We start from the raw sequence: 20,306 nt of genomic DNA, 5'->3' as shown, positions 1-20,306 counted from the left end.
ATCAAATCACTGATGTTGTTTCAGCCATTAATCATAAGTCTGATGTAATGTTATTGATTAAGACCTAGAGCAGATGACAATCAGATGGTACTGCTGGTAGTGGTGCTTCAGTGGGACTGCTCAGTGCTGTACGTCCTGTATGATAGAGCTTTAAGGTGCTTTAATAGCACTGTGCTGGTTGAGTCATATGCAGGGCAGGAAGAGATTAGGAGCTGCTTTCCGACGCTATATAAATAATATACTGCTATAATAACATGATCAAATAGAAGTGTATCTCAGAAGAAATTGTGGTGCATGAAAACCATGCAGCTTTGACTTAAGATATTGGGTATAGAGTAAGTTCTAAAACATGCGTGATGTGGCTTTTTACTGTGTTTATAGTGTACATTCACAGAGCAGCTTGGGACTATTCCTCCTTTTAGTGCCAGATGCACTGTCAACCATGAGCCTGTAAAGTGTTTGTACATTATCTCAAGATAACAGCTTAAGTTTGCCTCTACTTATTTCAATCTAACTGACAAAGTGGTGCGATCATAATAAAAACATGCTTAAGTAAATGTATGGTGGCTACTAACCCAGTTCCACTAGTGCTAGCCTAGACTTCCACATATACTTTCCACTTTCCAGATAGACTTGATTCATGTCCACTGTCCACCCTCACTACAACACATCTAAACTTCCATCCAACTGTGACTCAGTGTCTCCCTCCACCCTCTCTCTCCCTGCCCTGACCTCAGCCTTAAAGTGGAATTGACAGCGTTTTAACTACTTTGTATTTTTTTAAAAATCAAATTCCCAGTTTATGCTTCAAAACCAAATTCATAAGAGGTTTTAAAAATAGGTTCTATTTGACTCAAAATTCCATGACCTACAGTAAGGCATTGTTGGCAGAATAGATGGATGCAGTTCAATGTATGATTCATATAATTCATCAATACATTTCTTGATTGTCCAAAAAATATTGCTATCAGGTTGTAAATCACAGCTGGCCTGGTACATTGTTTGCTGCCTCCACCCATTCGGGATGCACCGTTTCAGATTCAATGACTCAATATCTTGAACAGAAACTGACAACTATAACTAAGGCTGGGAATGTCAATACAATAAAACTAGCTAGGGCAATGATCACAAGTCAGTCATAACTGGTCCCGTGTAGCTCAGTTGGTAGAGCATGGCGTTTGCAACGCCAGGGTTGTGGGTTCGATTCCCACGGGGGGCCAGTATGAAAAAATGTATGCACTCACTAACTGTAAGTCGCTCTGGATAAGAGCGTCTGCTAAATGACTAAAATGTTAATGTTAATAACATGGCTAATAGGCTAGTGCACATATGTCAAACACGTGGGCCGAATAGAACACACAAGCGAGTATAAATTAGTCAACAGTTGAGTCATCTACTTTATGAAATTACAGCCTGATCAAATCTTATTGATCACATATTTAGCGGGTGTAGCGAAATGCGTAGCTCCAGCAGTACAGTAGTATCTAAAAATACACACAAATCTACAAGTAAATGAATGGAATTAAGAAATAATAAATATTAGGACGAGCAATGTCCGAGTGGCATTGACTAAAATACAGTAGAATACAGTATATACATATGAAATGAGTAAACCAGTATGTAAACATTATTAAAGTGACTAGTGTTCAATTTAAAGTGACCAGTGATTCCATGTCTATGTACATAGGGCAGCAGCCTCTAAGTTGCAGGGTTGAGTAACCGGGTGGTAGCCGGCTAGTGATGGCTATTTAACAGTCTGATGGCCTTGAGATAAAGCTGTTTTTTCAATCTCTCGGTCCCAGCTTTGATGTGTGGTGTCTGAAAATATGTTGCTAATTATGCTGTGATGATAAGAATTCCGCTGATGCTGTACTTTGATTATAAAGGTTTATTCCATCAAAGGATTCCAGCGTCAATTTACAGACATCTCCAGATATCTGGAGGATAACCGGCTCCAATCTGTAATATGTTATTCCTCTCCGTCCTTTGTTCAAAACATGGTATTTATCCTATGTAACATAAGATGGGTGGTTTTTGACAGACCAATCCCCGGCTTCCACATATCTCCAAATGTCCTCTATCCCAAGAAGCCTATGTAGTAATGCTTTCCAGATGTTTCAGCAAAGCAGAGTGGAGTTCATCCATTACACCATTTGCAAATTTCAGCAAAATCATAGACCCTCAGACACTACAGATGCACCTGTACTGACATTTACATTTTAGTCGTTTGGCAGACGCTCTTATCCAAAGCGATTTACAGGAGCAATTAGGGTTAAGTGCCTTGCCCAAGGGCACATCGACAGATTTTTCACCTAGTCGGCTCGGGGATTAGAACCAGCGACCTTTCGGTTACTGGCACAACGCTCTTAACCACTAAGCTACCTGCCGCTCACCTTCTGGATGATAGCGGGGTGAACAGGCCGTGGCTCGGGTGGTTGATGTCCTTGATGATCTTTTTGGGGGGTACGAACAAAAGATCCAACTCGGGAAAGTCGTATTTCTGGTCGTAATGCTGGTGAGTTACCGCTGCTCTGATCTCCAAAAGTTATTTCCGGCTGTATGTAATAACACAAAAAACGTTCTGGGCTAATAATGTAAGAAATAACACACAAAAAAACAAAATACTGCAAAGTTGCTTAGGAGCTAGAAGCAGATCAGCCCTGTTTTACTGCTCGCATCGGTGAATTAAACTTAAATTGCGCTGCTTTCGTGTGTCTCGTTTACAGCGCGCAGCAGATGGAAAGTCTACAGACAGACACATGCCAACTAAAATGTTGCAGTCTGGCTTCGGTTTTTAAAAGCTTGAAAATGAATAACCAAAAAACAAAACACCATGCAAAGGAGAAACATGTAGGCCTATTTCAGCAACATTTGAGCAGTAACCTAGGCTGGCAACTCAACTACAGTACATTTTCAGTGCACCATACAGCAATGCTGCATTCAACAGCACCGGTGATCCATGCAGTGCAATAAAATAAAAAATATGTTTTAAATGTTACAACAACCTACAGTTACGTTTTTGTTATTTGGAGTTATTAAATACTTTTTGATTAATGTTGCAGCATATTATGCACATCTGCAAGCATAACAGCAAAGGCTGGACAAATATTATGTATCTCTTGATCTAATATGTTAAAATGCTATATACAGCATCCTATGTACCTACTGTAAGTGGAAATTATAAAGGGCCACATTTTTCTAACAAAACAATGGCTAGTTTGGGTCGCAGTTGCACGTTTTTTGGTAAAAACAAATAGGCTATGTCTGACCCTTGAATTCGTTGTGTTTTTTTAATATGGCCCGTGCACTGATTGAGTTTGACACCCCTGGGCTAGTGTATCTATTTATGTAGCTAGCTATTTATTTAGCAAGCTAAAAACACGGAGCCTAATATTAGCTAGCTATATGCTAGGAGGATGTCATGTCATTGGAGGAGTGGGTGAGTGATCGACTTTTTCCCCTCATATCTTATTTGGTGGCAACAGCTAGATATGCAGGTGTCATTTGTTTGCTAGCAAGAAATGTGAATTGCTTTGCTAGCTAGTTAGCTAACCATGCTGAACTTGAACGACTGTTATCCACAGTTAGCATATCTCTTAGTTGTCAATCAAATGTATTTGGCATCGATCAAATGCGCAGGCAGGCAAGTTCCCATTCAGTTGTCAAAACGTGGGTTGGGACAAGCATGCATTGGCAGGCAAGTTGCAGAAGGACGAGCAGGCTACTATTCCCCATCGTTTATCAGCACAATTTTGACGGGCAACTAGCTGAAAAAGTTTGAGAGGGTTTATCTAATGTTCCCTCGTTAGATTTGAGCTTATGGCTAGTATTAGTTGTTGATGTGCATAGGCAACTAAGGGTGAGAGCCTACCTTTTCATGGCTGTTTGATCAATAGGAATGTGAAGTTCCCAAATGTAAGAGGACTCCCGTGGTATTTACATATTTGCAGAAATCCATTCAGGTGAATTTTGTGGCTTTTTCACAAATGCCTTACTAAAAGTAATTCCCAAACATTCTATGAATTTATGAAAACGTGAATATTACCATATCTAAGTGCTTGCTTGTCAGAAAATGTAAAAGAAAGGTGTCATTCTTCCTGGGGGTGAATATGAATAGATTTGAATAAGATGTTGCTAAAACGCTGTCAGTTCCACTTTAAAGGACACAATAAAACCCTCCTATATCTGGATCAGGGTACACAATATACCCCAAACCCCGCCTGAGGCAAGGTGTTTCACAGCAAGAGATCCAGTTAAATTCCAGGCCAGTTAAATTGGGTAGTAATATGCAATAACACTGACTGCACTGCCCAGGTCCTTTGAACAAATAGTAACACCACAGCAATATATCACCTTGAACTAAATATTGTAACCAGGGCCGGCTTAATGCAGGGGCTTACCGGGGCTGAAGCCCCTGGGCCCAGGCCCGTGGGGGGCTCAAGAGGCAGCAAAATAAACAAATAAAAAGCAATGTCAAAAAAATATATATATATATATATATATATATATATATATATAAAGGAATTATATATACAGTATATATTTATTTTATGTGGTATATATTTTTTATTTTTTCACTGCAACCGCCAACCACAGGAAGACTTAGGAGCCCACTCTCAATGAGTGTAGACAGCCTGCTGCTACCTGCTGGCACTCTGCTAATCATCAGATGGGGGGAGGAGAGGAGGTAGGGGGCCCACGTGGGTAACTGAGGGGCCCTTCCTTGATTGGATAACTGATTTAATAAAAAAATAATTTAAAAAACCAGAATAAATAAATGTGACTTGTCAATTGAGACCGATGGGGGCCCAAGAGGCAAAACATTTTTTTTATCCAACTACAATGTTCAAAATACACCAGAGAGCATAATTTAGCCACAGAGGATCAGTAGTTTATTAAAAATTACTGTGGATTAAGTTTTATCACAATCACATACAGGTATCTGCCAAAATGTATTAATTAATGTTGCAGCTTCAATGCACCTTGGCATAGATTCAACAAGTGGCCCTAAATCATGCGAGGAAAATGAACCCCACACCATAACATATACTTTGCATCCCTTGTTTACTCAAGTGCTTCCTTTATTTTGGCAGTTACCAGTATTCCTATAGTCAGGAAGGCCACAGTTTGGGCAGCATGTGCGCCAAATATAGGCTACAGCTTGAGGCCATATACATAATCCATAGAAGGGTTTTGTAACCGCTTACCATGGCAATTTGACTGTTAAACTCATGGGTACACTAGCAGTGGATGCCAGTCCTGACTTGAATGGGAACTGCCATCTACGGATTATACACTACATAGCCAAAGGTATGTGGACACCTGCTCGTCGAACATCTCATTCCAAAATCATGGGCATTAATATGGAGCCTCCACTCTTCTGGGAAGGCTTTCCACTAGATGTTGGAACATTGCTGCGGGGACTTGTTTCCATTCAGCCACAAGAACATTAGTGAGGTCGGGCATTGATGTTGGGTGAGTAGGTCTGGTTCGCAGTCTGCGTTCCAATTCATCCCAAAGGTGTTCGATGGGGTTGAGGTCAGGGCTCTGTGCAGGCCAGTCAAGTTCTTCCACACCGATCTCGACAAACCATTTCTGTATAGACCTTGCTTTGTGCACGGGGGCAGTCATGCTGAAACAGGAAAGGGCCTTCCCCAAACTGTTGCCACAAAGTTGGAAGCACAGAATCATCTAGAATCCCATTGTATGCTGTAGCATTAAGATTTCCCTTCACTGGAACTAAGGGGCCTAGCCTGAACCACGAAAAACAGCCCCAGACCACTATTGCTCCTCCACCAAACTTTACAGTTGGCACTATGCATTTGGGCAGGTAGCGTTCTGCCAGATGGGTAAGCGTGATTCATCACTCCAGAGAACGCGTTTCCACTCCTCCAGAGTCCGGCAGCGAGCTTTACACCACTCCAGCCGACGCTTGGCATTGCGCATCGTGATCTCAGGCTTGTATGGGACTGCTCTGCCATGAAAACCCATTTCATGAAGCTCCCGACGAACAGTTCTTGTGCTGACGTTGCTTCCAGAGAAGGTTTGGAACTCAGAAGTGAGTGTTGCAACCGAGGACAAACAATTTTTACGAGCTACGGGCACTCGGCTTTCCCATTCTGTGAGCTTGTGTGGCCTACCACTTCACGGCTGAGCCGTTGTTGCTCCTAGACGTTTCCACTTCACAATAACAGCACTTACAGTTGACCTGGGCAGCTCTAGCAGGGTAGAAATATGACAACTGACTTGTTGGAAAGGTGGAATCCAATGACAGTGCTACGTTGAAAGTCACTGAGCTCTTCAGTAAGGCCATTCTAATGGCAATGTTTGTCTATGGAGATTGCATGGCTGTGTGCTCGCTTTTATACACTTGTCAGCAACGGGTGTGGCTGAAATAGCCAAATCCACAAATTTGAAGGGATGGTCACATACTTCTGGCCATGTAGTGTATATACTGTATATATATTGCAGTGGCGGTCAGTGCCGTTTAAGATGAGGGAGGACACATTCTTTTTATGTGCATGGCCTTATTTCTATTACAGCATATTGGATGACTGTCATTCATATTCCATTCAGCCAGCTCAATGTAACGTCAATAGGTTTAGGCTACTACACGATACTAGAATTTTCGCAATACCCATCATGAGGTTGCTACAACCTAGCCTATGAATGAAAGTTTACAATGTACAGTTGAAGTCGGAAGGTTACATACACCTTAGCCAAATACATTTAAACTCAGTTTTTCACAATTCCTGACATTTAATCCTAGTAAAAATTCCGTCTTAGGTCAGTTAGGATCACCACTTTATTTTAAATGTCAGGATAATAGTAGAGAGAATGATTTATTTCAGCTTTTATTTCTTTCATCACATTCCCAGTGGGTCAGAAGTTTACATACACTCAATTAGTATTTGGTAGCATTGCCTTTAAATTGTTTAACTTGGGTCAAACGTTTCTGGTAGCCTTCCATAAGCTTCCCACAATAAGTTGGGTGAATTTTGGCACATTCCTCCTGACAGAGCTGGTGTAACTGAGTCAGGTTTGTAGGCCTCCTTGTTTGCACACGCTTTTTCAGTTCTGCCCACACATTTTCTATAGGATTGAGGTCAGGGCTTTGTGATGGCCACTCCAATACCTTGACTTTTTTGTCCTTAAGCCATTTTGCCACAACTTTGGAAGTATGCTTGGGGTCACTGTCCATTTGGAAGACCCATTTGCGACCAAGCTTTAACTTCCTGACTGATGTCTTGAGATGTTGCTTCAATATATTCAAATAATTTTCCTTCCTCATGATGCCATCTATTTTGTGAAGTGCACCAGTCCCTCCTGCAGCAAAGCACCCCCACAGCATGATGCTGCCACGCCCGTGCTTCACGGTTGGGATGGTGTTCTTCGGCTTGCAAGCGTACCCCTTTTTCCTCCAAACATAACGATGGTCATTATGGCCAAACAGTTCTATTTTTGTTTAATCAAACCAGAGGACATTTCTCCAAAAAGTATGATCTTTGTCCCCATGTGCAGTTGCAAACCGTAGTCTGGCTTTTTTATGGTGGTTTTGGAGCAGCGGCTTCTTCCTTACTGAGCGGCCTTTAAGGTTATGTCGATATAGGACTCATTTTACTGTGGATATAGATCATTTTGTACCTGTTTCCTCCAGCATCTTCACAAGGTCCTTTGCTGTTGTTCTGGGATTGATTTGCACTTTTCGCACCAAAGTACGTTCATTTCTAGGAGACAGAATGCGTCTCCTTCCTGAGCGGTATGACGGCTGCGTGGTCCCATGGTGTTTATACTTGCGTACTATTGCTTGTACAGATGAATGTGGTACCTTCAGGCGTTTGGAAATTGCTCCCAAGGATGAACCAGACTTGTGGAGGTCTACAATTTTTTTTCGGAGGTCTTGGCTGATTTATATTCATTTTCCCATGATGTCAAGCAAAGAGGCACTGAGTTTGAAGGTAGGCCACAGGTACACCTCCAGTTGACTAAAATTATGTCAATTAGCCTATCAGAAGCTTCTAAAGCATGACATCATTTTCTGGAATTTTCCAAGCTGTTTAAAGGCACAGTCAACTTAGTGTATGTAAACTTCTGACTCACTGGAATTGTGATACAGTGAATTATAAGTGAAATAATCTGTCTGTAAACAACTGTTGGAAAAATTACTTGTGTCATGCACAAAGTAGATGTCCTAACCGACTTGCCAAAACTATAGTTTGTTAACAAGAAATTTGTGGAGTGGTTGAAAAACGTAAGTGTATGTAAACTTCTGACTTCAACTGTAGGTGCACAGGTCGAGATAATTTTTTTTGCAATAAAGATGACAGACAGTAACACATTCAATACGGCCTTGCACAGTCTTGCCTGCATCTAGCTGATCTGGGGTGTAATCATTAGTCTAACAGTTGCAAACGAGAGTTTCTATTGGACAAATTCAGGTATGTTTATCACCGTTTGGTTCCCTTTAAGAAATGTTTTTCAACAGAATCGGCGGAATGAATACACTGATCACACGCAAACACAGTTCACTTTGATAGCAGCCACATACAAACAGCACGATCACATAATTCCTTCTCGCATCTACGAGCCTCCTCCTCTCACTTTTTCCCTTCACTTGTGGACTTCAGTGCACAAAAAATCAGCTGTCTGTGACCAGGCAAAAAAAACATTCCAAGCCAAACCTTCATATCATTGTCACGACTTCCGCCGAGGCTGTCTCCGCTCCTTGTTCGGGCAGGCTTCGGCGTTCGTCGTCACCGGCTTACTAGCCACTGCCGCTCCATATATCATCATTCCATTTGTCTTGTCTTGTCAATTACACACACCTGGTTCTTATCCCCTCATTAGTCTGTGTATAAGTGTTCCCTCTGTCCCCTTGTCCTTGTGGGTGATTGTTTATTGTGAGAGTAGTGTAGCTCGGTGGAGCTACTCGTACCTTGTATTGCCGGGGTAGATAGTTTCCCCTGTGCCTGTTTTCTGTTGTTGCTATCCAGCGCAATTGTGTATGACGGAATAAACTCTGTATTCGGTGATATACCCTCCTGCGCCTGACTCCTTCTATCACACTCATCACAATCATAACCGCTACACACAGTCTACATCGTTTTCACCATATTAGCTAACGTCATAGTCAACATAGCTACTAGAACTAATGCGTTAGTAAACCCACTACAATCATGCAGTACAATCAGCAAGCAGTTTAGCAGTTACACCGGCAGGCCCTGGTGGTAATAAATAATAAAAAACCAAAGCTTACCTTGACTTGGAACAGTTCCAGTGTTGGATAGCCATAGCCAGCTAGTTAACATAGCATCCCTCTCTGTTTGAGCCGGGTGTTTGAGTAGGCTAAACTAGCTAGCTGCATTCGCTAGCTATGTGAAAGTTAAAGTAAACTAAATACAACAAAATATAGCTAGCTCTCTCTCTCTCTCTTGCTTCTCCGTACTTTTTAAAGAAATGTTTTTATTCAAAACTGTTCAACTATTGTCTTTCTCGCTCTTTGAATCAACTATTCACCACATTTTATGCACTGCAGTGCTAGCTAGCTGTAGCTTATGCTTTCAGTACTAGATTCATTCTCTGATCCTTTGATTGGGTGTACAACATGTCAGTTCATGCTGCAAGAGCTCTGATAGGTTGAAGGACGTCCTCCGGAAGTTGTCATAATTACTGTGTGTGGGGGGGGCTATAAGAAATAAATAAAAACCTGGGGAGTTCAAATCAAAGTATGCAAAATGAGCATGGAGGGCACTTCTCGAATGCCTACTCCGTTTGTACATATTTTGAAGCATGCATCGACGCGAGCTTCAATGGAAAGTATGCAATGAAATATGACACAACCACGTAGAAAATTATGCACATTTTCTTGAAATCAATGGCGGCCATTATTGAAGCTGAAGCGAGAGAAAATACACTTCAGAATGAAATGTTGCCTATTCACATCTGATATGTTGCCTGACTACAATATTTTAACTTGATACGTTAATAAATAAATGCTGTATTAATTTTGGCATGGTTACCTGCCTACAATACCCACTGTAGTGTGCGTAGGTTGCAAGCCCATAGTAAGTCAATAGCGCTAACTGTCTAGCTACTACTGTTAGCTAGCCAGATAGCCACAAAGAAGAGTTGACATCTACTTTGGTTTTAGGTCATTTTTGCCCGTTATACTATCTGTTTATCTACATTATTACGATTCACATATAGCTAGCTGATAGTTATGAAGTCGAACGTTTGCTTTGTGTATATCTTGTTTCATCTCTATTGCCATTGTCCTGGCTAGAAAAAAGAAGGTTCAGTGAATGGGTAAGTCCATAGTAAGTCAATAGGGCTAACTGGCTAGCTAGTTAGCCACGAATAATTGTTAGCTAGCTACCCACGAAGAATTGACATCTACTGTACCTTGCATAACATTAGTTTTAGGTCATTTTTGCCTGTTTAATTAGCTAGCTGGCATATACAGTGAGGGAAAAAAGTATTTGATCCCCTGCTGATTTTGTACATTTGCCCACTGACAAAGAAATGATCAATCTATAATTTTAATGGTAGGTTTATTTGAACAGTGAGAGACAGAATAACAACAACAAAATCCAGAAAGACGCATGTCAAAAATGTTATAAATTGATTTGCATTTTAATGAGGGAAATAAGTATTTGACCCCCTCTCAATCAGAAAGATCCCTCTCAATCAGAAAGATTTCTGGCTCCCAGGTGTCTTTTATACAGGTAACGAGCTGAGATTAGGAGCACACTCTTAAAGGGAGTGCTCCTAATCTCAGCTTGTTATCTGTATAAAAGACCTGTCCACAGAAGCAATCAATCAATCAGATTCCAAACTCTCCACCATGGCCAAGACCAAAGAGCTCTCCAAGAAAGTCAGGGACAAGATTGTAGACCTACACAAGGCTGGAATGGGCTACAAGACCATCGCCAAGCAGCTTGGTGAGAAGGTGACAACAGTTGGTGCGATTATTCGCAAAAATGGAAGAAACACAAAATAACTGTCAATCTCCCTCGGCCTGGGGCTCCATGCAAGATCTCACCTCGTGGAGTTGCAATGATCATGAGAACGGTGAAGAATCAGCCCAGAACTACACGGGAGGATCTTGTCAATGATCTCAAGGCAGCTGGGACCATAGTCACCAAGAAAACAATTGGTAACACACTACGCTGTGAAGGACTGAAATCCTGCAGCGCCCGCAAGTCCCCCTGCTCAAGAAAGCACATATACAGGCCCGTCTGAAGTTTGCCAATGAACATCTGAATGATTCAGAGGAGAACTGGGTGAAAGTGTTGTGGTCAGATGAGACCAAAATCGAGCTCTTTGGCATCAACTCAACTCGCCGTGTTTGGAGGAGGAGGAATGCTGCCTATGACCCCAAGAACACCATCCCCACCGTCAAACATGGAGGTGGAAACATTATGCTTTGGGGGTGTTTTTCTGCTAAGGGGACAGGACAACTTCACCGCATCAAAGGGACGATGGACGGGGCCATGTACCGTCAAATCCTTCCCTCAACCAGGGCATTAAAAATGGGTCGTGGATGGGTATTCCAGCATGACAATGACCCAAAACACACGGCCGAGGCAACAAAGGAGTGGCTCAAGAAGAAGCACATTAAGGTCCTGGAGTGGCCTAGCCAGTCTCCAGACCTTAATCTCATAGATAATCTGTGGAGGGAGCTGAAGGTTCGAGTTGCCAAACGTCAGCCTTGAAACCTTAATGACTTGGAGAAGATCTGCAAAGAGGAGTGTGACAAAATCCCTCCTGAGATGTGTGCAAACCTGGTGGCCAACTACAAGACACGTCTGACCTCTGTGATTGCCAACAAGGGTTTTGCCACAAAGTACTAAGTCATGTTTTGCAGAGGGGTCAAATACTTATTTCCCTCATTAAAATGCAAATACATTTATATCCCCTGCTGGATTTTTTTGTTGTTATTCTGTCTCTCACTGTTCAAATAAACCTACCATTAAAATTATAGACTGATAATTTCTTTGTCAGTGGGCAAACGTACAAAATCAGCAGCGGATCAAATACTTTTTCCCTCACTGTATCTAGCTGATCATTATGAAGTAAAACGTTTGCTTTGTGTATATCTTGTCTCGTCTCAATTGTTGCCATTGTCCTGGCTCAAATAGTAGGGGGAGTGCGAGTGCTTCTCAAATGTAATGTTTTATGCGTTCTCCCCACTCTTGTCCTCACAAGAACATACTTAAGAGAACGCACTTGGAGCATGAGAGTGGGGAGCACGGTAGTATGCATATTGAGAAACACCCAGTGATTGTCCATCCTTCAAGCTTCCCACTAGGCAAAAACTGGTTGAATTCTCATTTCAACAAAAATATGCAATGTGATGACGTTGAAGCAACGTGGAAAACTGATTGGATTTGAAAAAGGTTATCAACGTAAGAAGGAAATTGTCATTTTTTCACCTAACTTTTAAACTAAATCCAATGACATGGTGAAATGTTTTGTTGATTTTACATTCAATTCACGTTAGTTGACAACTCAAATAAAAACTAGATGTTAAACTGACGTCTGTGCCCAGTGGGTTATGTATATTTGTATCTGTGTACATTTGTCTGTAGGTTGGTGACCGTACAGCCATTTGGATCAAACTCTCTGTGGCTCATATTTTTCTGAGAGAACTGTATCCTACACGCTGAGATAATAGAACGCTCTGGTGAAATAAATTCTGTTCTGTCACATATCAGGAGATATTGAGAGAAAGATATGGGCAGTGAGAGCTGATCTCTTCACACCAACACAGTGCAGCACAACACACTGCACCAAACACCCCTGTCCTGTCCTGTCCTGCCCTGTCCTGTCCTGCCCTGCCCTGTCCTGTCCTGTCCTGTCCTTTGGCCTTCAGCCTATTGATCTTCTCAGCCAATAACACAGTAATGGCCGATGGGGATTTGTGACTATCATTACATCCTGACGCAACCAGGGTAGAGCTATAGGGTAACGGACATTATTCTAATCACTGCCACTGTCTGACTGCCACTTCTAACAAATGGCTCCTAATCGAGAAGTCCTTTACACATGTTATGACTCCCTTTCAATTATGTAATTGATCTATACGTACATCACCTGACACGATCATGTGATTCAAAGACATTGATTTAACCCTTTGTAGATGGATGTGCATTTTTTAAAGATACAGTCTCCACAGACAACCACAAATCCAAAAAAGTGCCATTTACAAAATAATAACATCTAACATCAAGCAATTATAGCACCCTCTATACACACTAAAAACAAATGGTTCTATATAGACCAAACAACGATTATTTGGCTTGTAACCATAGTGCAGTGCTTCTCAATTATTTTCTGTTACGCCCCCCCCTAGGAAGAAGTAAACATTTTGCGCCCCCCAACTCTCCGCCGCAACTGTAAATAGTATCATTTGTCTATAAAATTGTTACAAGTACACCTCTGCATAACATTGTATCCTTATTAACATTAAAGAAAACAAAAAAACAAAAAAGAAAGATATATAGATCAACTTACAACAAAGAATAACTTTATTAACATTGTTTTTTAGTCTGTAACAGAAAAGCCTTAAAGTGCATCAATTTGCCAGAAAAAAAAATAATAATAATTCAACCCTTATTTAAACTGTAAACATTTTTTGACCATTTGATACTGAAAAATAAAATAAAATATAATAAATAAATAATAATACATTCAAATTGATCAGTAACATTAACTCAGGAGCACAATATATGAAACACTTTGACCTATAAAACAAAAATGAATAAAACAATTTGTGCATTTTTATAAAAATGAGGAAGTCAGGATTAATGGCTACAATGAGCACGTTTTGCAGTGCACAGCTTTTCGAAGCGGGGTTTGAAGCATGATACTGCAACTCTCAGCTCCTGCTCAATGTTTAGCTGGGACCTGTACTTGGTCTTCAGTGCAGCAACAGCAGAGAAGCCAGTCTCACAAAGATAAGATGTTGCAAAAGGAAGAAGAATGCCCATGGCCCTCTGCCCTAAGAGTGGATACTGCCTCTCTACACTCAGCCAGAATTCACTCAGTGTCTGTGATGTGAACCTCAGTCTCAATGTGGAGTCAGACGTCATATCAATGAACTGGTCCTCCTCTGCAGAGCTGAAACCAGTTGGAGCTGGTGCATTGAAAGGATCTCTCACCCAGTCATATTGGGAACTGTTTTCAGGGAAGTACTTTTTAAAGAATCCCATCAGTGATGAATAATGCTCCTTAATATATGGAATCACTGAGGTGGCATCATAGTCAGTAGTGTCAACAAATTCATGCAGGTTCTCGAATGAATCAGTATTTCCTTCATCAAGTCGCCTGCCCCACATTGCAAGCTTTCAAGTGAAAGAGCTGATCTTGAAGCTGTAGATTTAGTTCATTTAGCTTTCCAAATATGTCACTCAGGTAGGCCAGTTTTGCCAGGAAGTTCTCATCAATCAATTTTTCTGCGAGGTCATACTTGTGCTCCTGCTCCGAAAACATTCTTATCTGCTCTCTGAGCTCAAAAACTCGGGACAAGGCTTTTCCTCGTGACAGCCACCTTGCTTCACTGTGAAACAGCACAGCTTGATGTTCAGCTCCCATCTCTTCACAGATAGCAGAGAAGACTCTTGTTTTTAGTGGTCTGGTCTTTATGAAATTGACTACACCTACTATGTCAGTCATAACCTCACTTAATTCAGAGGAAAGGTGCCTTGATGCCAGTGCTTCTCTGTGTATAACACAGTATGTCCACTCAGCATTAGGTGAGGCCTTCTTGATGAGTGCCCGAAGTCCTTTTCTCATCCCTGCCATGGTCTGTGCACCATCACTGCAAACACCAATGCAGTTCTCCCACTTTAGCCCATTCTCAGTCAGGAAGCAGTCCAGCATTTTGAATAGCTCTTCAGCTGTGGCTCTGTCTCTGACATATTTATAAAAAAGTAGATCCTCACACAGGGAGTTTGTCATGTCAAAACGTACATAAGCGATAAACAAACAGTCTTTGTTGCTGTCAGTTGCTTCATCGAACTGTAAGGCAAAACGTTTGTCTTTGAGTTTATCTACCAGCTGTTCTTTAAGATCGTTATCAATGTCATCTATACGTCTGGCGACAGTGTCATTGGACAGAGGGATAGTTTTTATTTTTGCAGCACTTGCGTCATCCAGCATGACAGAGACCATGTCTAATGCTGCAGGCAGTATCAGCTCCTCTGCTATGGAGTGTTTTTTTTTGCACTGAGCAATTTGGTACGCCACCTTATATGATGCTAACAGTGCTCGCTGGTTTACTGAAGTAGCATTCACAAAGCGGGACGATTGTTGGCAATATTCGCACGTTTTTGCTGAAAAAACTCAAGCGGCTTATCAGCGTGATTGGGGTGTAATGTCTTTAAGTGACGCCTTAATTTATTTGGCTTCATGCTGTCCGCTGCCAACGTTTTTAGACACAGTAAACATACCGGTCTTTCCTCGTCTCCCACCGTAGTCACAGTGAAGCCAAGCGCTACATACGCCCGTCATATTTCCTCGTCTTAGCTTTCGGGAGACTTACGTTTGTCTCATTATCTCCGTCTCTCTCCGCCTTTCTTTTCATCCCTGTTAAATATTTTTCCATGGTGTCTCTTAAGGGTTTGTTATCTGCACTTCATATCTCCTGCTCTGTGCTGTGTGCTCTTGTTCGGTGCAAAAAAAAACTACTCCCTGCGGCAAAAAAAAGTATGTTCCCCGGGGTCACATGCGCCCCCCCTGGCATCGCTCCGAGCCCCCCCAGGGGGGCGCGCCCCACTATTTGAGAAGGACTGCCATAGTGGAACCCTTTTTGGTGCTATATGGAACCTTTTTTTGAAGGTTCTATTACAAACAATACTAATATGGTTCTAAATAGAACCTGTATGGTGCTATAAATAACCCTTTCCTAAGGTTCTATTAATAACCATAAAAAAAAGGTTATATATAGCACCAAAAAAAGGGTTCCACTATGGTTACAACACTTTTTGGGGCTACTGTATATATAATTATATAATTATCATTAAAATAGGAAATAACCCTTTTGAACTGCAAAGAACCATTGAAATGGCATATTATTATTATTATTATTATTATTATTAGGGCTCAAAGGGTTATTTGGGTCATTATGGTTCCACATAGAACCATCACCCTTCCCAAAGAACCCTTGAGGAACCCTAATTTTTTGTGTGTAGTGAGACACCGCATTACTTTTCTTACTAGAGAAAATCCTTTGAAAAGCATTTGAATAATGCAACTAGTTTTCTACCCACTCAGATGGTTGTTTTGTTAGCATTGTCCCACTTTTAACATGATGCATACAATCCTGTCTTACATGTTCCAGGTCTCTTCAACATACAGTTGAAGTCGGAGGTTTACATACACCTTAGCCAAATACATTTAAACTCAGTTTTTCACAATTCCTGACATTTAATCCTAGTAAAAATTCCCTGTCTTAGGTCAGTTAGGATCACCACTTTATTTATTTATTTATTTTGGGTAGCCTTCCACAAGCTTCCCACAATAAGTTGGGTGAATTTTGGCCCATTCCTCCTGACAGAGCTGGTGTAACTGAGTCAAGTTTGTAGGCCTCCTTGCTCGCACACGCTTTTTCAGTTCTGCCCACAAATGTTCTATAGGATTGAGGTCAGGTCTTTGTGATGGCCACTCCAATACCTTGACTTTGTTGCCCTTAAGCCATTTTGCCACAACTTTGGAAGTATGCTTGGGGTCAATGTCCATTTGGAAGACCCATTTGCGACCAAGCTTTAACTTCCTGACTGATGTCTTGAGATGTTGCTTCAATATATCCACATAATTTTTCTTCCTCATGATGCCATCTATTTTGTGAAGTGCACCAGTCCCTCCTGCAGCAAAGCACCCCCACAGCATGATGCTGCCACCCCCGTGCTTCACGGTTGGGATGGTGTTCTTCGGCTTGCAAGCAGCCCCCTTTTTCCTCCAAACATAACAATGGTCATTATGGCCAAACAGTTATATTTTTGTTTAATCAAACCAGAGGACATTTCTCCAAAAAGTACGATCTTTGTCCCAATGTGCAGTTGCAAACCGTAGTCTGGCTTTTTTATGGCGGTTTTGGAGCAGTGGCTTCTTCCTTGCTGAGCGGCCTTTCAGGTTATGTCGATATAGGACTCGTTTAACTGTGGATATAGTACTTTTGTACCTGTTTCCTCCAGCATCTTCACAAGGTCCTTTGCTGTTGTTCTGGGATTGATTTGCACTTTTCGCACCAAAGTACGTTCATCTCTAGGAGACAGAATGCGTCTCCTTCCTGAGCGGTACCTTCAGGCATTTGGAAATTGCTCCCAAGGATGAACCAGACTTGTGGAGGTTTACAAAAAAGATTCTGAGGTCTTGGCTGATTTCTTTTGATTTTTCCATGATGTCAAGCAGAGGCACTGAGTTTGAAGGTAGGCCTTGAAATACATCCACAGGTACACCTCCAATTGACTCAAATTATGTCAATTAGCCTATCAGAAGCTTCTAAAGCCATGACATCATTTTCTGGGATTTTCCAAGCTGTTTAAAGGCACAGTCAACTTAGTGTATGTAAACTTCTGACCCACTGGAATTGTGATACAGTGAATTATAAGTGAAATAATCTGTCTGTAAACAATTGTTGGAAAAATTACTTGTGTCATGCACAAAGTAGATGTCGTAACCGACTTGCCAAAATTATAGTTTGTTAACAAGAAATGTGTGGAGTGGGTGAAAAACAAGTTTTAATGACTCCAACCTAAGTGTATGTAAACTTCCGACTTCAACTGTATATAGACAGGTGTGTGCCTTTCCAAATCATGTCCAATCAATTGAATTTACCACAGGTGGACTCCAATCAAGTTGTAGAAACATCTCAAGGATGATCAATGGAAACAGGGCGCACCTGAGCTCAATTTCGAGTCTCATAGCAAAGCAAATACTTATGTAAATAAGGTATTTCTGTTTTCGCTTTGTCATTATGGGGTATTGTATATATTTTTGTGTGTGTGTGTGTAGATTGATGAGGAAATGTAACGTAACAAAATGTGGAAAAAGTCAAGCGGTCTGAATACTTTCCGAATGCACTGTATCACTTCTATCTATCTACTACAGTGTAGGTGACTCACAAAAAGAAGTGATATAACAGAGACCTGAATCAGTCATTTTGATTATTAGGCTATACAGCAATTGCTGCAACAACCACCTCTTTGAAATATCCATGGCTTCATCTGAAAGGAACTGGGGCTTGTATATTACTCCAACTTTCTTTGACAATCACAGTGCTGTGAAAAAAGTTTTTTGCATACAAAAGATAGTACATCCGGAAAGGGAAAAAAAATTATTATATATTTGAGCCAACCCTATAGCCTACCATCAGCAAAGCAATGTGCAGTGACAGCTCAGAAGGCATGTGTGGGATGATTGTCTTCTAATGCTATAGCAATTAGCCTACCATCAATTTGATATAATACTGCATTAAAACAGACATAATTTTACATAGGCGTCAAGCCAATGCCACTGTGGATATAGTCCCCAACTCGGTGCAGTAGCCGCTCATAATGCATTGAGGGGGGGGCACGTTAATTAAATGAAATACATTGTCATCATTTAGTATCGTGGTACTCACACGCATGTGTGACGGAAAAGCTGTTGGAGGATTCGAGGTTGTCTACATTATAATTGAGATGGAAAGGTTTCTCCGTCACATTTTGATTGGTATTATACAGCTGGACAGCGAATCTGAAGGCGCTGTGCTCCTGCACTGTAGAGCGCATAAAAAGCCCACCTATAGACAAGAGGAGAGGAGAATGGGAAGAATTGCATAGCTTAGTTCCTCTTATTCTGTTTCATGAAAACATAGTATGACATCAATATCAGTCCTTATAAATTATTTTCAATCACTGTCGACAAATTATCAGTCCTATTTTACGCACCAAGGTATTTCACATAACTAACTGGATGAACATTGCTTTATCTGGAATACACATCAACCAATTAATTCAACTGTGATTCATTTGTTAATGTATAATCTATACTGCCCAGTGAAGTGGTGTAAAGTTCTGTATGAAGATACTTAAATAGGCAAGTATGTGCAACTTTGGTGATTTTTCTTTTACCCTCCCCCACTCTAAAGCGCATTGTTTCTCTTAGCTAGGTGGCTACCTCTCGTTAGGGTATTACTGATGAACTTGACAATTAATTATGCAAATAATAATCCGTGTAAATGAAGTCAACACCACACAAGCTGTTAATGTACATTTATCTCGTTTTCTTTTTAGGCTAAAGAAAAAACATGTTAGTAATTTCAAATATAACTTACCTATATTTATCTGGTTTGGAAACGCTCCATGCGATTTACCAAAAAGCCACACAAAAAAAAGGACAGTCGCTATTATGCGATGCCCCATTTTCTCAGACCTCTGAATTTAACTCCTCAAACGAATCTGATATAGGAAAACCATGTAAGTACACAAGCCTATGCGCAGAGAAAATCCGCCAGATGTGTAAGGTGCTCTCAGCCTCTCACTGTGGACTACGAGTGATATACATTGAACTGCGAGCCGAACAGCAGCAGAGCGAATCTTCTTCCGTTGAGAAAAAAGGCACAGACTTTCTCAAAGATGGTAGCGGAGCGAGAAGAGGATATTTTTGTGTATAAGGATCCAATTGAGCCAGCAGGGGGACGTTGATTAAACTTGATCTGACGTTGAATTATAACAGCATCCTCGCCATGCAGCCGCTGCAGACGTGGGCTGGGAAGAATCAGCGCGGACGCAGCTATACAGTGTTTGTCCGCATGGTGCAAAGACAAAGCGAGTCCAGTTACGATGGTATCGATTCTGTAGCCATGTGGGCTAGTTGAGGGAAAGTTAAATTACTGTTATTCTTTAATGCATCGTCTATAGCCTATCTTGTGAAATGTAATGATTCTATATGAAAAAATAAGCATTAGGCTATGTGATTTTCCTAAATACAGTGGGGAGAACAAGTATTTGATAACCTGCAAAATCGGCAGTGTTTCCTACTTACAAAGCATGTAGAGGTCTGTAATTTTTATTATAGGTACACTTCAACTGTGAGAGACGGAATCGAAAACAAAAATCCAGAAAATCACATTGTATGATTTTTAAGTAATTTATTTTGCATGACATAAGTATTTGATGCATCAGAAAAGCAGAACTTAATATTTGGTACAGAAACCTTTGTTTGCAATTATAGAGATCATATGTTTCCTGTAGGTCTTGACCAGGTTTGCACACACTGCAGCAGGGATTTTGGCCCACTCCTCCATACAGACCTTCTCCAGA

General features: G+C 41.1%; 1 protein-coding gene across 5 annotated transcripts in view; it reads right to left on the bottom strand.

Moving 5' to 3' along the window:
* Positions 1–19,756, bottom strand: part of LOC121573657 (glutamate receptor 3) — a 144,248-nt gene extending 124,492 nt beyond the window's left edge. For all 5 annotated transcript variants that reach the window (XM_045222479.1, XM_045222478.1, XM_045222480.1 and 2 more), the window contains exons 1-2: positions 19,319–19,756; positions 18,626–18,784 (exon numbers count right to left, since the gene is read on the bottom strand). In XM_045222479.1, coding sequence (XP_045078414.1) covers positions 18,626–18,784; positions 19,319–19,406 — 247 coding nt within the window. In that variant the 5' untranslated portion in view covers positions 19,407–19,756. The remainder of the gene's footprint in view (positions 1–18,625; positions 18,785–19,318) is intronic.
* Positions 19,757–20,306: the final 550 nt, after the last annotated feature.

Source organism: Coregonus clupeaformis, chromosome 9 (genome assembly GCF_020615455.1).
Source record: "Coregonus clupeaformis isolate EN_2021a chromosome 9, ASM2061545v1, whole genome shotgun sequence".
In the NCBI taxonomy this organism is placed as follows: Eukaryota; Metazoa; Chordata; class Actinopteri; order Salmoniformes; family Salmonidae; genus Coregonus; species Coregonus clupeaformis.
The sequence above is the reverse complement of the archived record's forward strand: the minus strand, read 5'-3'. Positions and strand labels throughout refer to the sequence as shown.